The sequence below is a fragment of the Astyanax mexicanus genome, chromosome 25 (assembly GCF_023375975.1).
Source record: "Astyanax mexicanus isolate ESR-SI-001 chromosome 25, AstMex3_surface, whole genome shotgun sequence".
In the NCBI taxonomy this organism is placed as follows: domain Eukaryota; kingdom Metazoa; phylum Chordata; class Actinopteri; order Characiformes; family Acestrorhamphidae; genus Astyanax; species Astyanax mexicanus.
The window spans coordinates 26289825-26306930 of NC_064432.1; the positions used below are offsets into that span (position 1 = coordinate 26289825).

The following is a 17106-nucleotide window of genomic DNA, read 5'->3' on the forward strand; positions in this document are numbered from 1 at the left end:
TGAACTCTCACCTGTGCTCACTCCACTCACCAAACCTGTCTGCCCACCAGCCAATCACAACCAGCCTTTCCCCTCAGCCAGCATACCTGATGAGAGTTTCTAAACCACCTGTTTACACACTGACCCCGCCCCCTGGATCCTGATTGGCTAATTATCAATCAGTCAACTTTCATTCACACATTTATTTATACTAATAAATGTATTTATATATACTGATACATTCTCAGTGTAGCCGAATATTTACATTAAACAAAAAATGAAAGACTGAAAATAGACAATAAAATATTTAATATATAACAAAAATTACAGTAGATGTTTAAATAAAAAATGTATAAAAAGTATGATATGTAAAATGATTAAAATATTAGAGAGGAAAGAAATAATGAATATAAAACAAAATACAAGGAGGAAAAAATAGAAAAGAAAATATCAAATTAAATTTATATTAAAAAAATAATAATAATAAAAAAATAATTAAAAAAGAAACAGGTCAAATAAAAAAATTAAACAAACCAACAAAATGCTAAAAATAAATTCATTATTAAATTAATTAGTTGTAATAAGTATATATAGAAAATGATCAAGAAAATGAAGAAAATCATGAACAGATTATGTGATTAAATAAACTTATTAATATTTATTTAGAAAAAGAATATAAAGTATAAAACTAAAATAAGTTTATAAATAAAAAATCGTTAATTTTAAAACAAAGGAAGATCAAATAAAGAAAGTAAAATAAATCTAATTTAACTAAACTGACTGAAATATTAATACAATATAAAATTAAGTTAATATTATCAAGTTAAAAATACTAGATAATTAGGTAATTAATAAAAAATGATAATATAAATCAATATTAATAAGCATAGCCAGAAGGGGGTGTGGTTTAAATTTCAAATTAAAAGCTTTAAATCTTTTATTAATTCCAGTCAGTTCTGATTGACCGGTGGGTCCAGAATCAGTTCTTCCTAAAATCCTACCACCAATCGTATCGCAGCAGATGAGACTGACCTGAAAACAGGTGTGAAAGAGGCAGGTAAGCTCCGCCTCCTCAGTATTAAACTCAGCGGAGTGAAAGTATGTGGAGGAGCCTGTTTATCTGACTGTAGATCAGAGAGTTTATATGGAGAGGAAGAGTCAGCATGACACTGACTGTAGCTCCAGTAATTCCTCTTTTATTTTTATATTATCTGCAGTATTAATTACTCTTAAACTGTAATTAAATAGTCTAGGCTGTGAACTTCAGGCTAATTTCCTCCAATCAGAAACTACTGTCAATTAAACTCCTGTAGAACTGCTAAAAACAACTGTAGAGATGCTAAAAACACTTTAGAGCAGCTAAAATAATTCAAAGCTGTTAAAAAAACATGTTAAAGCAGCTAAAAACCTTTTTAGAGCAGCGAAATATGCCGAAGAGTAGCTAAAAACTACTTTAGAACAGCTAAAAACTATTGTAGAGCTGCTAAAAACTACTATAGAGCAGCTGAAAACTATTGTAGAGCTGCTAAAAATACTTTAGAGCAGCCTACAACCACTTTATAACAGCTAAAATACTTTAAATCTGTTACAAAACACTTTAGAGCAGCTAAACTATTTTAGAAGAACTAAAACACACTTTATAGGAACTAAAACACTTTAGAGGAGCTAAAATACTTTAAAGCTGTTAAAAACACTTTGAACCAGCTAAAAATGACTACTTAAGAGCTGATAAAAAACACTTTAGAGCATGTAAAAAAGACTTTAAATCAGTTTTAAAAAAAAAACGCTTTTAGAGCAGCTAAAAACACTAAAGTGACTGAAAAGCCATTTCTGATCAGTTTTAACCCAAACAAACTGCATTTTATTGCAGCTGTAAAGGCTGGTATTGTTTTAAAACATATGTGTTTCTTATAAAGTTTGTTTAAACTTTTCCTTTACAGATTAAATTCATTCTTTATCTTAGATGAGATGGATGGTTTTGCAGGCGGAAGCTACAGGTGTTTAGTATTTTGTATGTTTTGTCGCAGTATGGAAGTGTAGTTTTGTTTGATTGCACTCTGTGTGGTGCTGGATATCACCGCAGTTTTATATGTATATATATATATATGTGTGTGTGTGTGTGAGGTGCAGTTGTATAAATGTAAAAATGTACATTTACTGATTCATTCATCCTTTCCATGTTTTCAGCTTTTAAAGTGGCATTTTTTTATTGATCACACTGTTCCCTGTATGCAAAATTTACCGTAACATTCTGTAGATAAAAATATTTTGTATGAAATAAATACTGTGTTTGAATAAATCTGATGTTTTGAACATTCAGCAGGTTTGTATCATGTTTACATTGTGTTTTATTACTTAGACTTAAAATTCTCATTAAACCTAAAATTCTACTCCCTATGGTTAAGAATTTCAATTATAAATCTAGTGGAATAACTGGAACACAACTGAAGTGTAACTTCATATTAATCTTTTTTTTTTTTTTTTTTTTTGGAAAATCTAATTGTAGATTGCCTGACATCCGGGGGACAGTGGTGGTACTGCAGGTATATTTTAGTAAAATGCACATTGATATTTTATTCTATAAACAACTGAAAAATATGCAGTGCTTTCAGACTTTAGTTCATAGTTCATAAAAATTTAGAAACAACAATACTAAAGCTTAAAGAATTCAATAATCAATATTTGGTGGAATAATCCTGGTTGGTTTTTAATCACAGTTTTTTTCATGCATCTTGGCATCATGTTCTCTTCCACCAGTCTTACACACTGCTTTTGGATAACTTTATGCTGCTTTACTCCTGGTGCAAAAATTCAAGCAGTTCAGTTTGGTGGTTTGATGGTTTGTGATCATCCATCTTTCTCTTGATTATATTCCAGAGGTTCTGCTTTTACACCTAATCTAATGTAAAAGATCTATATCACATTCTCAGACTGCTGTAAGAGCGAGACTTTCTCATTCTCAGATTCTCAGACTGCTTAACCTCATCCACCATTCCACCATGAACCACTGTGAGTATATATATATATATATATATATATATATATATATATATATATATATATATATATATATATATATATATATATATATTATATGTTATCTATATATTAGTGTTGCAATTATTAATCAACATAATCAACAATGTGGATTATAAAAAATGTTAATTAACAAACCAGAATATGTTTAATATTTTCGATTTTCTCAGTCAGTTTTATGAGGAAGAGTCTCCTGGAATTCAGGCTTTCAGTTAACAGCTGTGCTGAACTCATCAAGAGTTAATTACTTGAATTTCTTGTCTCTTAATAAAGTGTTTGAGAGCATCAGTTAAAGTAAAGTAGTGAAGAGGTAGAGTTACAGGTATACAGTGAATAGTGAATATTTGAGTAATGTTCGAATCCAGATTATGAGAAGAAACAACTACTCAACTAAATAAAGATAAAAAAATGAAGATCCGTCAATCTGAAAAGAAGAATTTCATGATCTTTGAAAGTATCCTCAAATGCAGTCGCAAAAAAGACCATTAAAAATGTTATGATGATGAAATTGACCCTCATCAGGACCGCCCCAGGAAAGGATAAAAGAGCAAGAGTTCCCTCTGTTGTACAGGATAAGTTTCAGAGACCGAAACAAAGATTGATTCCAATTGTTTTTGAGAATAAGAGAAGAACATTAATTAATGGAGTTCTACAGCACTACTAAAACCTGCACTAACACTTCTTATCTTATTCATCTCATTTATTTCCAACAGTAACTGAGGAGAACATGGTTCTTCTGCGGGAGAAAAGCGAAGGATTTATCTCAGCTTTTGATCGTAACGCTGAGAATCTTCAGGATCTAATCAATACACTGAGAGAAATAACCGACAGGATGGAGGAAGTTCATCGGAAAGCCACGATCGGAAGCCTCTCTGGGAGATCGATCAGAGCAGCTGGTGGAATCACCACCGCCGTGGGGGTTGCTCTGGCTCCGGTTACTATGGGAGCGTCGCTGGTTGCTACGCGAGTAGGTATTAGCGTAGCAACGGCGGGTGGAATAACTGGAGCTGCGTCCAACATCACCGACAGGATAAAGCAGAAAACGTTGCGTAAAGAAATCGAAGAGACTCTGGACTCCATTCAGAACCAACTCAACCCCATAATCGAGAAGCTGGTAGAAATCGAGACAGAGATGAATAACCTGGATTGGAACCCCGGACCACTCGGAATATCCACACTAGATATAACACAAACAATACAGCAAGCTAGCACCGCTAACATCAGACCAGCTACAGAACAGGTGTCTAGAACCGTAAAAAAAGGCGCAGTGATCAAACAAGTCCTGGTAAATCTTTTTGGCGTCGCTAACGTTTACTTTATCGCTCAAGACGCCAAAGAACTTCGGAGGATAAAGAGACGGAGGAAAGGAAAAGTGGTGAATTCAGCTAAACTCCAGTTTATTGATGAAATAAAGAGAAGCATCACGGCTCTAGAAGAAGCTCTGGAGGAGCTGAAGGAGGTTAAAGCGCTGCTGGTTCAGTGGCTACGATGCTAACAAGAAGAAGAAGCTAATCATACAGATGCTGAAGATCCTACAACACTACTGTACACTGAATTACTTCAGTTGTTTGCACGTAATTGAATTAAGCTAAACCTAATTATCTCACTGTTTCCAAGTTTCAATAACTTTGAATTAATGCAACGTAAATGTAATGCAAGTGAAATAAACCATTTAACTGTCAATAATTAATTAAAGGTCTCTTTCCACTAAATTACATTTTTTTCTTGTTCTGTGTGAAGTACAGTGGGTCTCTCTGAGTTGTTTATGATGCTGCACATTGTCTGCAGTAACTAGTAAAAGAAAATATACAGAAAAACGAGTCGATCAGAGAGATATTAGGGTGACTACATCAACTCGTGACTACATGGCCCCGCCCACCTCGGCTCAGGACCGCTCACAGCTCTGTTTCCAGGGCTAGTCAGCGTTAGCTATCTTGTGTAAATACCTGTAGGTTTAAATAGGATCTCCGGTGGATTTTGCGCCAAGTCTGAGGTAAGAGTTTAGTATCGTTAGCCTTAGTTTATTCGCACTGTTGCAGGGATTGTGTCTTAGCGACCACGGGGGTTATTCACGCTGCCGCGGGGAGACCAGCTCTCGGCCGTGGGGGGCGCTTGGGTCTGGCGTTAAGTGAAGTTTAAGGGTTAACTTTATCTAGCACTCTGTATCTTTATAACTAAGGCTGAATCTCTAAAAACATTTAGACCTTTAAGTTTTAGAGCTGTAAAATTGAGTGAAGGGTGGCAGGTAGGCATTGTCTGCTGCAGTGCTGTTAGCCAATCAGAGGCGATATATTTGCATGTATGAATATTCATGAGCAAGAGCCAAAACCTGTCTTCAGAGACCACCAATTCAGTGATCTTAAGCAGGGTTAAATAAAAAACACTCAAATTAGAATATTATATTATTTAAGGCCATTTGGTACTTTTGGCAGTGTGGGCAGTGTGCCAAGTCCTGCTGGAAAATGAAATCTGCATCTCCATAAAAGTTGTTATCAGCAGAGTGAAGCATGAATGCTGTAAGATTTTGTGGGAAAACAAAACTGCACTGATTTTAGACTTGATAATAAAACACAGTGAATCAACACCAGCAGATGACAGACATGTCTCTCCAAACCATCACTGATTGGTGGAAACTTCACACTAGACCTCGAGCAGTTTGGACTGTGTGTCTCTCCACTCTTCCTCCAGACTCTGCTCCCTTAATTTACACATACTTATTTTTGGATCTACAGACTTTAAATTAATTCACCCAAGTTTTATATTCAGTAATATTTAGATTAGGGTGTATATTAGTTGAAAGTGTAAGGGTTTTGATGATAGTTCATTAAATGGTTTACTATTGTGACAGAATATATGAGCAGCACCAGGCAGATTTAATTTTATTGATATTCCCACTGTATCTAAGTTCTGTTTGAGGGCTGGCAGTATTTAAGCTGTTTCTCAGAACACTACTGTGTTTATTTAAATGTTATTTCATTTCATAACTTATATAAATATTTTAGAGGCACCAAAAGTAAATATTATTGTGTGAAAAAAAAAGTTTCTTCAACATTTTTTATTTATTATTATTATTATTATTATTATTATTTTGATATTTTGATGAATTAACGCCAACAATGGCATCATGAGATTTACCAAAAACCACAAAGTGAAAGTATACACATGGTTTATGGTGTTTTGAGACATTACATGGCGTTATAATGAAAAAATATGCATGAAAATAGGGAAATATGAAGGTAAGCCTATTCTTTTGGTGTATTTCACAATAGATTTCTCAAAAACACTTCGGTTCAGTACGAGATTAGGGCTATTTTTAGAAACAGTAGGGTTCCCTGTTTGTCACAGTGTATGAACCATGTTGTTGGGTTGCCTCATTTCTGAGTAATTAGGCTGTATAAACAATGCACAAATTTTGACTCAATTTGCATCAATTGGGTTCTAAGGGTTAACTAAACCGTCGCTATCATAAAAATGTCGTTATACTGTAACTACTAGATGGCTTCAGAACAAAGGATATGGAATCATAATGCAAGTTCGACATGATGTTTTCTGACCTCTGCAGTGGACTTTAATTAAACACCTCTGATCTGATGGTTTTCTAGGTGTTACTGTGCATTGCTTTAGTTTCTCTTTCAATTTTACAAAACCAAAAAGAAGGTTATCTTAACAATGAGGACTAAAGGACTGATAAACTCAGCCTGTTTGCTCTAGCAAATGAGACTGAAGTGTGTTCAAAACACATTTACTCAAAAATGCAGTGACCTTTCTTTTCAAAGCTAGACTCACACTCTAATCTACTCGTTCTGGGTTGCAGTGGGAGAATATCAACCAGAAATGACCTACAGAGCTGAAGAACTTCAAGCAGAAGGATTTACTTCCCAAAAATAGTAATTATTAATTATGATGAGATTAGTCATATTAGAATATTTGAATCTAAATAAAGAATAAAGGTTGTACTGAAAGTTACATGGCTTTATTTGTTGGTTTACCTGTAGGAAGAACAATGTGGAGCAAGATGCTGTTCCTTCAGTAGCATGGTGCAGCATAGAGGAACACAATACTTCACAAAACTATATTCAGCATGAATTCTGATTTCATATATTTTATTCTTGTATTGCTGTACGTCTCCAAAACTGCAGAAAATATTATAGCCTACCACGTTTTCAGTGTAGTAAAGTGGGAGGAGTAGAACTTTTCAAACTGTAGATGTTATGCATATACAGCTGAATATATTTCTCCAACGGATGAATAAACACACATATACCGTATTTAAAATATGTATTTAAACTGAAGGACAAGCACTAGCATTGTATTTGTGCTTTCCTTTGCTATAATAAATATTATCAAACTATTTAAGCGTCTGTTATCGATAAACTTTCTTGACCTCAAAAAGGTCTTCAACATTGTCCAATTCCAAATCGTTATGGAACAGGCCACCATACTGAGTTCATTGCTATTAAGTCCAACATAAGACAAGGCTGCATTTTGTTCCCAAGTGTCCCTCGACTACATCATGAGGAAAGCCCTGACTGAACATACGCAGGCATTGACTGGGATGGACAAGCTGGCTATCCAATCCAGACTTTATAGATAATATTGCCCTGCTTGCAGAGGACAGTGAGCAGCTTTAGAGCAAACAACAAGCTTAAACTGAGAAGCAGACAAAGACGGTTTTAGGATCAGTGCCGAAAAGTCCAAGGTCAAGCCTATTGGGGTATAAGTTGCAGTTAAAAAAATCACCGTTGATAGACAAGAGCTTGAGGAAGTAGAGAAGGGCCATCAAACCTTTATCAAAGACCTCAGAACATAACTGGAAACTGACCACACCTGATGTAAAGCCCTCTGTGCCCAATATGCTGCAAAATAGTGCAGGTGGAGAAGAGAAGAATTCAGTGTCAGAAGTTTTCAAAGGAACATCTAATCACGTCTGATTCATTTCGGTAACAGGTCCCTGGACTGATGGATTTATTAAGATATTTTTGGGAATAACTTTGGAGTTTAAAGGCTGACATAAAGATAAGTATATGTAATTGTATGCTTGATAAAATGTATTATTCAACTTACTATTATTTAACAACTTACAATTTTCAGTATTCAAATCTATTTGATTCGAAATGCAAAAATACAAATACAAAAACAGGTGAAACATTTGGTAGATAGATTTGATTTTATGGATCTGAAAAATTATAAAACTAAAAACCTTAAGCTATTTCCACCACCTCACATGTTTAAAAGACAAAAAACACCGTTATAACGCCATTAAATATTTCAGATTTATTTTAAAAAGTCATTCAGACAGTTCATACATTTAATACATTTTGTTGGTTGAGGAAAGTTAGATAACATGTCTAACCATGTTCGTCTGTGTAAATTTCATTGATGTACAAAATGCAAATTCAAAAATTCATAAACTGCCAGCAGTGGTGTATGTAGAGAAGAAAAGAGGTAGATATTTAACATAATTATATAAACAAATATCTTAACGCATTTTTGTACAAAATTAAACATCTCAATTACTTTGAATTGGTTTACAAGGTGTTATTGTAGAAACTTTAGTTTCTCTTTCATTTTTACAAACCCAACCTGAAATCTAGGCCAATAAGGCCTGAAGGACTGATAACTTGTGTTTGCTCTATGAAACGGGAGTGGTATTTACTCAATTAAATTACATTTACTCCTAATGCCTTTCTGTGGGAGAATTGCAACCACAATGACCTAAAAAACTAAATTGAGATTGATTATAGGTTCAACATGGAGCAACACAACACTACAACACAAGACTATATTCATTCAATTTGGGCAAAGTTGACAGGAAAAATGTATTAGTATAGGTTAGGGGCATTGAGTCCGAAGAAACAAATCAGATAAGGTAAATAACTAACTGACTGCCCACACTTTCTCAATCGGAACACACTGTCCAACATGCTGCAAGCGAAGGGCCATCGCTGAAGTTACAGATGCCCATGTATTGATTGATTAACAGTGTTAAAGACTAGAGCAGCAGTAAAACTGCAGTGTGTGTGTGTGTGTATAGAAAGAAAACAATGCAGTGTGACCGAATAAAAGCTACGGCGATATTAAGGCAGCAAAATCATTCAATATCAAGTTAATTTATCACACGATCAGTGCTCATAAGGCCAACCAATAGATATAATTCCCACAGTGGGTCCTGGGCCTTTCTCTGGTAATGCCTGGTACAGCTCCAACAGGAGGTGACAGGATAGTATACCTATCAGAGGGCAAAACAACAAGTGAGTTCAGCTACCACTGGAGAAAAGTAATTTCAGTGATTTTTATCCAGGATCTTGTTCTTTTAGTCAGTACCTACACTTAAGAATAAGGGTAAGGACATACATCTACTGGTAAATCAGGGTTAAGTTTCATCTGCAAGCCAGTTTACATCATTAGTCTCTTCTTATGCGTGGTAAGTCCACATGATTGATCCACAACACTTGTCCTGAGCCTAGCCCCGTTACAACAAGGCAAGCAAACCAATGAACTGCCTCGGCCTAGAATTGGCCTGGGGCTACCATAACTCCTGGGTATGAATCGAATGCAACGACAAACTGTGCGAGTGCCCCTTTAACCTATTAATATGCCTTAACCTGTATACAGGCTACAGGTGTAGTTTGGTACAAACTACCTATTTTTCTGCAGTAAAATAACTTATTTACACTTTGTAAATTGGAGGGTGTAAAATCTCCTACAGTACACTTGGAGAAGCTGACTTTTTTTCTCTCTACTCCACTTAATAATTATTAATAATTAAAAAGATCAGTCACAGAAATCAATCAGGAATCAACTCAAATTCTGCAGGTTTGAAAAAAAGACATAAAAACTAGACAAACATAATGAAACTAAAGGTTTGGAGGAGATGAACTGTGATTTGTATTCAGGAAAATATTAATTTAATTTTTTTTATCCAAAGATCCAATTTTATGATTTTTGATTGTTATATTTTAATAGTTGCAGATTTACTTGACTGTTCTTCCATACTTTCCATAATTTTAAGTAATGCTCCTTATCAAACATGATAATTTTTAAAATAGAAATCCTTAGGATTTAGTAATGTCAGGCAGAACATTGACAAAAATCCTGGTCTGTTAAGGGGTTACATTCTGTAATGGACAATGCAGAAAAAATATTACACTTATCAAAATCTCCCACAAAGGGGAGCTTCCCACTAGTTACCGACAGTAACCTGCCAGTCAGGTTCGTCATTCCTGCAGCAGGCAAAATATGAACCTTTAGCAATCATGAAGCAATGGAGTTATCCATCAGGAAGCAAGAACAGAAAGAAAGAACAGGAAGGAAGTGAAAGGAAGGAAAAATTAGACCTACATGTTTTGAGGTGGGTCCATTTTGCTTGGGGCCCTCTAATGCCTTAAAATGGCCCTCCCTGAGCCCATGTCAGCTGCCCTCTGTTGAGACCTGGCTCCTAAGGAAAAGAGCTCACTATCATATTTTATGTTCAGGTGCTTCTTTTTAGCATGTTTTGTGATGTGTGTTTGGATTGTGTGTCAAGATCTTCACCACAGGCAGGTTTGCCCTGCAAGACTCTAACAGAAATACAAAGTCCTTGAAAAAAAAGAAGCCCTTCCACCACCACAAGGCCCCAATCCAGTTAGGGCATTTATCAAATGCACAGCAAATTCATATATTAGAAAACAAACACAAGTTCAGAAATTCTGCAAAACCGAGTGTGCATGCACGGCTGACCGTGATGGCTGCTCAACTTAATGGCTCCTTCAAACCGAATGCCCATATCTTTAGTTTTTGGTCCACCGAGTCCTGTTTCGTGCAAGAGTCAGACCCTGCAAAGCTTTAAGTATTTAGGCATGGCTTCAAAGCAAGGTTTGCCAGAGTCACCAGTGAAAAAGAAGCTAAAAGACGACGGCCACCTGGGAGACCCCATTTCGGAGACGCTCCAGAAACAACTAAGTGAGATTAAAGGCAGCATGACGGCGATCATTCGTGAGGAAATTCAGGTCATCTCCAACTCCAACTCGACGCTCTGGAAAAGGAGGTGAAATCCTGTACTACCAGATGCCACCAGGCACAAATCGTGGACAGAGAAATGAAAAAGGACGCCGTGGCTAGCAGACAAGTCCAGGCAGAGCAATTTAAGATTAGTAGGTCTGCCCGAGGGAAAAGAAGGTGGTGATACGATTTCATTCCTGCGAGACCATCTACCTAAATGGATCCCATCACTAAGAGGCAAGGATATTGAAATTGAATGAGCTCACTGTATTTACTCAGGTGGATCCTCTCCTAGAAACGGGCCTCGCACCCTTATCTTTAAACTGCTCCGGTACGGCGACCGACAGGCAATACTGAGAGGAACCCGGGAAGCGGCTCCCCTTCACGCAGAGAGGGCTCGGCTGTGCTGCAGTTTTTTCTGGACTACAGTAAGGGCACTGTGCAAAAAAGGAAATCCATGTTAGATGGAAGAAAACGTCTCACGCAGCTGGGAATATCCTCATTCCTGCTGTACCCTGCCACTGTATAAGTGCGACATGGTCAAGACCTGCTGCTGTTCAAGACACCGACAGAGCTGGACACCTTCGTTGCGTCACTGGAAGGTATCTCGAGGATGGAGACTGCCTCAAGTTTAACCACTTAGGTATAATGCGGGTGTTTTTTTTGTTTGTTTTTTTGCACTTTGGACTGGGTTGGACACTATGTGACGCCTCAGAGTGATAACCTGGACGGGGCAGGTCGAGGTCGGATTTTTAATATCAGCATCATTTTAGTGCTCTGCTCATTTTCCTTCTCTTGTTCATAAAGGTAAAACGCCGTAGAATCAAACGGCACTCGGTTCGTTGGACTTTTCTTTCCAGACGGGTAAGAGAGTCTGTGTCTCTCTGCAGACCGTCTTAGTTCGAGGTTTTTTGTTCTTGTTAAATGTTTGTTCCATACTGCCAGGGATGCTATTTTATGTTTTATGTTCTTTTACCTCTCTGATTAGGTCGTTATTGCTCTTAAGTTGTATGTTGTCACCCAATTTGTTGTTTGTAGAGATTGCCATCAGATTCCGATACAAAGAAAATGGCTATTAATGTGATATCTTGGAACATTAATGGGCTAAACTCACCTGTGAAACGGGCTAAATGTCTTGATTATCTTCATCGTAAAAGGGCAGATATTATACTCTTTCAAGAATCACACTTAAAGCCTTCTGATGTCACCCGGTGCCAGAATAAATATTTAAAACTTTAAGCCTATTCTTCCTCTAAAAAAAAAAGAATAATGTGAAGTTATCTTTTATTTCGGTCTATGCCCCTAACAAATGTGACCCACATTTCTTCCCCTCAATTACAAAATCTTTTGCGGACTTTATTGATTTTCAGCTGCATTGATGCAAATGCAGTAGCTAACTCTATATTCGATAGGTCGTGCCCCTCTACAGGGCTATCTCATAAAATTAGAATATCTTTGAAAATTTACTTTATTTCAGTAATTCATTTCAAAATGTGAAACTCATATTCATAGATATTAAACACAGAGTGATCTATTTTAAGTGTTTATTTATTTTATTGATGATTATTATGAAGCTTACAGCCAATAAAAACCCAAAAATCTGTGTCTCAGAACATTAGAATATTATATAAGACCAATTGGTACTTTTGGCAGTGTGGGCAGTGTGTCAAGTCCTGCTGGAAAATGAAATTGTTTTCAGCAGAGGGAAGCTGTAAGATATGAAGTTCTGTAAGATTTTGTGGGAAAACAAAACTGCACTGACTTTAGACTTGATAATAAAACACAGTGGATCAACACCAGCAGATGACATATATATGGTTTTCCTGTCTCTCTCTTTATATAGAGTTCTGTGTAATTTATATCTATATATGAATATGTACTGATGTAAAATCTATTAGTATTGATTTGTATTTCCCTGGCAGTCCCTGGTTATGTATATAGTTTTAAAACAAAACAAAACAAGATAAGTGATGTATAATTTGAGGATGAAAGTTAAAAAGAAATATTGTACACAAAAGAAAGAAATGCTGCAAAACCAATGAAGTTATATTCATAGTATAAAAAATGGGTTCTCAATCTTCTGTTTATATATATAGCTTTGACCTTTAGAAAAAAACATAAATGTATATCTGTACCCAAAGCAGCCAACAGTTTGTGATTTTTTAATGTTTTTATCATTGTAATGAAAATGCAGCATTGACTAATAAAGACACTGCTTAATACATTACTGTATTAATACAATTGTTTTCACAATGTTATCATGCACAGCTTTAGTTTCTCTTTCACAATTACAATCCAAACAAGCACGATAGCCTATCAGTAAAGACTGAAGGAGGCTGATAAGTACACCCTCTGTTTCCTCTGCTAACTATAGGTGGTAAACAATCTAAAAACATTTAATCATAATATAATCATAATCTAATAATACCTTATTATTACAAATGTTACAGATTTACTTTAAAGTTTACCAATGTAGTAATTTAATATATTTTCTAAAAAGTTAAGTGAAACAATGCACTTTAAGTGAACTACTGTAACAGCTGTTTTTAACACACTTTGCAAAAAATGTACAAAAGTATATTTGTAAATAAGTATTTTAGAAGTCTATTGAATTACATTAAACTAAAAGTGTACTTCATAGTAGTCTATTTTTCTTTTCAAATATTATTATTATACTATATTGTACTTTTTAAAAAATATATTATCAAAGTTTACTTTCAAACATTTGATGAAACATAATATTAATGTACTTTAAATGTATTTTAAAGTAAGAAAATATATCTGTTAGTATATTTACAGCATACTTTTCTCAAAATATTTTACAATTAAGTATATTTATATATATATATATATATATATATATATATATATTTTTTTTTTTTTTTTACCAGGGTGAGCTTTTAAACAATTATTTTAAAAAAAGTGCAGCAAATGCTCCTTATGAATTAAACAATGCAATGTAATGACATGGAAAGCTGGCACATGCTCAGTCAGCCTATGAATATATATTATTAAATTATATTTGCACTATAGTTGGCAAAGCTTTTATTTTTATCACCCAAGAATGTTGGATATCTGCAAACAAATACATTAAGCTTATCAACAGATAAATTCAATGTATGTTTCAAATTCAAAGGCTTGATAACTGAAAGGAAATGCATTTGTTTAAAAACACATTGACCTGATTGTTGGAGCTTGAATATCACTCAGTAAACTACTCCCTCCACCACCTGTGGGTGGGACACATATTGTAATATAAAAGAAGATTCAGGGCAAGTCACCGGACTGCTAGGAATAATACAGAAAGGGATTAAGTCTTGTTAACATTTTTAATTATTTTGCATACATATTTCTGAATCTGTTATTGCATGATGACATCTACCATGGACAGTGAGTATTAACGCTATACAACCTTTCAGATAACAACAGTTTAATACATGATTCATGTATGTTGTGTTGTTTGCTCATTGTGTAGAATAAAAAACTTTGCATTGTATTTTGTATTCTTATATTAGTCAATATTCTTAGGTCAGTTCCTGTTTAACTGTTATTGTGAAGCAGTAAATGTGATTATTAGTGGATTAGCATCAGGCTGGTCAGACTGATCTTCCCTCCAGGCTGCAGTTTTACAGTGATTAGCATTTTTTCTAAATTCTAAACTGATGAAAGCACATTAAAACCCAATCTTTCAGAAAAATTCTATCTTTCAGAAACTGCAGTCAAAACAAAGACAAAGACAGTCAGAGAAAGTTTATCATCAGACAAACAATGGAACTGCTTGAATTGGATGAATTTGTGTTTTAGTGTGTAGCCGGTTGTTTAACTGATTTCATGTCTCAAAAATACTGTATTTTTAAACATGTGGATAACAGGAAATTCTGCTCTACCATGTCACCCACACAAATGAATTGGCTAAAATAGGAAAATAATGGAGTCTAGTATTATTATTTATTATGTTTAGTTCACACCCAACTTCCAACAATCACTTTAATAATGGTGAAAATTTGGTGAACTCTTGGTGAACTCTTTTTTTCTTCAGACTAGCTCAGAAAAGCTCAACTACTTTCTTCAAAATGAGAAATCAAAATAATTAGTAATTAGTTGTTGCTGTTGCCAACAGCAACAGACTAAACTTAACTATTATACATTGGTTCAGCTCAAAAATCCAGTTTTAGTCTTTGCCTTTTAAAATGCCCTTTTTATACCCAGTCATGTGAGATTTATTTAGCACCACTTAAATGGACATGAAAAATGTTTATACAGTCAGCAGTCAAATAAAAGTTAAAGTAAAAATCAGAAACACTGCATTTGTATTTTGTGATTCAAAGCATTTTTCATTCCATTGCAACTATCTCAGATCTTCCAGATTTGAATTAGAAAAGGGAACACCTCACTCAGCTCTCACATAACACATTAAGTAGACTTTTAGTTACCAACTGCTAATATAGCTCTCTTATCTAAACAGCATACACCAAAGAAACATCTCTGCTCGAGATCCAAATGGAAGAGGAAGGGAGATGGACTTCTGACTCAAATGACAGTTTGTAACATCTTTCCCTCTTCAGATTCTTCTCATTTTTGACACATCCACCAATATCAACACACTAATGCAAGCATTTTTTCCTACAGAATCTGTCCAGTCTGTTGTTTTTATAAGGCAGAAGATAGAACTATTTATCACACTTTTCAACCGTGACTACAGCCAGATCCAGGTTCTTATCGATAAACTGAGAGAAATCACTGACAGTGTGGAGGAAGTTCACCGGGGCGCCACTATCGGGAGCATCTCAGGATCAGTGATTGGAGCAGCTGGAGGAATCACCTCCATCGTGGGGCTCGTCCTGGCTCCGTTTACTCTGGGAGCATCACTGATAGTAACAGGGGTGGGGATTGGTGTAGCAGCTGCTGGAGGTGTAACTGGAGCTGCGTCCAACATCACTAACATGATTAAACAGAAAACCTCACGTGAGGAAATCGAAAAAATTCTTATGGAAGTTCAGGAGAAACTTAACCCCATGATTGACTGTCTTAAAGAGATAGAAATCGAGATTGAAGAGTTCTCAGCCTCAAGCTCAAAGGCTGCAAAGGCCGGAGCTGGAATAGCTGCAGGGGTTGGAGGATTTTTAGCAGGAGGGATCCGATTGGCTAGAATTGCAGACATTGGTAAAGTAGCAGCACAAGTATCTAGAACCGTTAGAGTAGCTGGAGCAATCTCTGGAGTTCTCTCAGGGCTCTTTGTCGTACTTGACATTTTCTTCATTGCCCAAGATGCCATAGAACTCGATCAAATGAACAATCCAAAGAAAGGGAAGAAGGTGAAATCAGCTACAGCTAAGTTCCTTATTGAGATGAGAAACACCATCTCTGCCCTTCAGGAAGCTCTGGATGAGCTAAAGGAGGTTAAGGGAAAAATACAGATACACACAGAATCTGAAATGCTCATTTGCCACGAAGGCATGACCTATTATGAGAGCGAGTGCACTGATTTGTCGATGATGATTACTAGTTGAACTGGTGAGACCTGTCCATATCTCACATTTATACTCTACTCACACCTGATGGACGCTAAATAGTTACATGCCATTGCTTTAATAAGTTGCCAAACATTTGCTGATATGCACAAATGTTACAAATTAAAAAAAATCCATTGATTAATACATTACTGTTTAAATCAATAATTAATCTAATAAAAGATATGCCAGTCTGGGAATTAACTGAAGTCGGTATAACAAATCCAACTAATACTTAATACCAAATAACCAAATTCTAAGCTTAATGCTAAATAACCAATTAGTGGAGTGATTTATCAGTCTACTCATGCTTGAGCATGGATTGTTTGAATGATTGTTGTTGTAATAAATGTAAATATTGTCTTAAAATTTTTAACTTTTCAAAAAGTGGGTTGGATGCACATTCTAAACAGTGCTGAACTGTTGAGTCAGTGTTTCCTGTTAACAAAAACCTAATACGGTTTAATACTGTATACTCTTTTATTATTATACATGTGATTCACAGTAATGATTAAAACTACGATTAAAATGACTCCTGTGATTAACATTGTTTTAATAAAAATAGCATTGCCTGTTTTTTTTGTTCAGTCCTGTACTTATG

General features: G+C 35.4%; 2 protein-coding genes across 2 annotated transcripts; both read left to right on the forward strand.

Annotated features, from left to right (window-relative positions):
- The first annotated feature begins 3742 nt into the window (after positions 1–3742).
- Positions 3743–4510, forward strand: LOC125787746 (apolipoprotein L6-like). Its single transcript, XM_049472403.1, has one exon. The coding sequence runs from the start codon at positions 3743–3745 to the stop codon at positions 4508–4510; it is 768 nt and encodes a 255-aa protein (XP_049328360.1).
- Positions 4511–14297: 9787 nt separating this feature from the next.
- LOC111195147 (apolipoprotein L3-like) lies at positions 14298–17081 on the forward strand. The gene is made up of 3 exons (XM_049472138.1): positions 14298–14385; positions 15461–15535; positions 15625–17081. Exons 1-3 carry the CDS (start codon positions 14364–14366, stop codon positions 16503–16505), a joined length of 978 nt encoding a protein of 325 aa, XP_049328095.1. The 5' UTR covers positions 14298–14363; the 3' UTR covers positions 16506–17081.
- Positions 17082–17106: the final 25 nt, after the last annotated feature.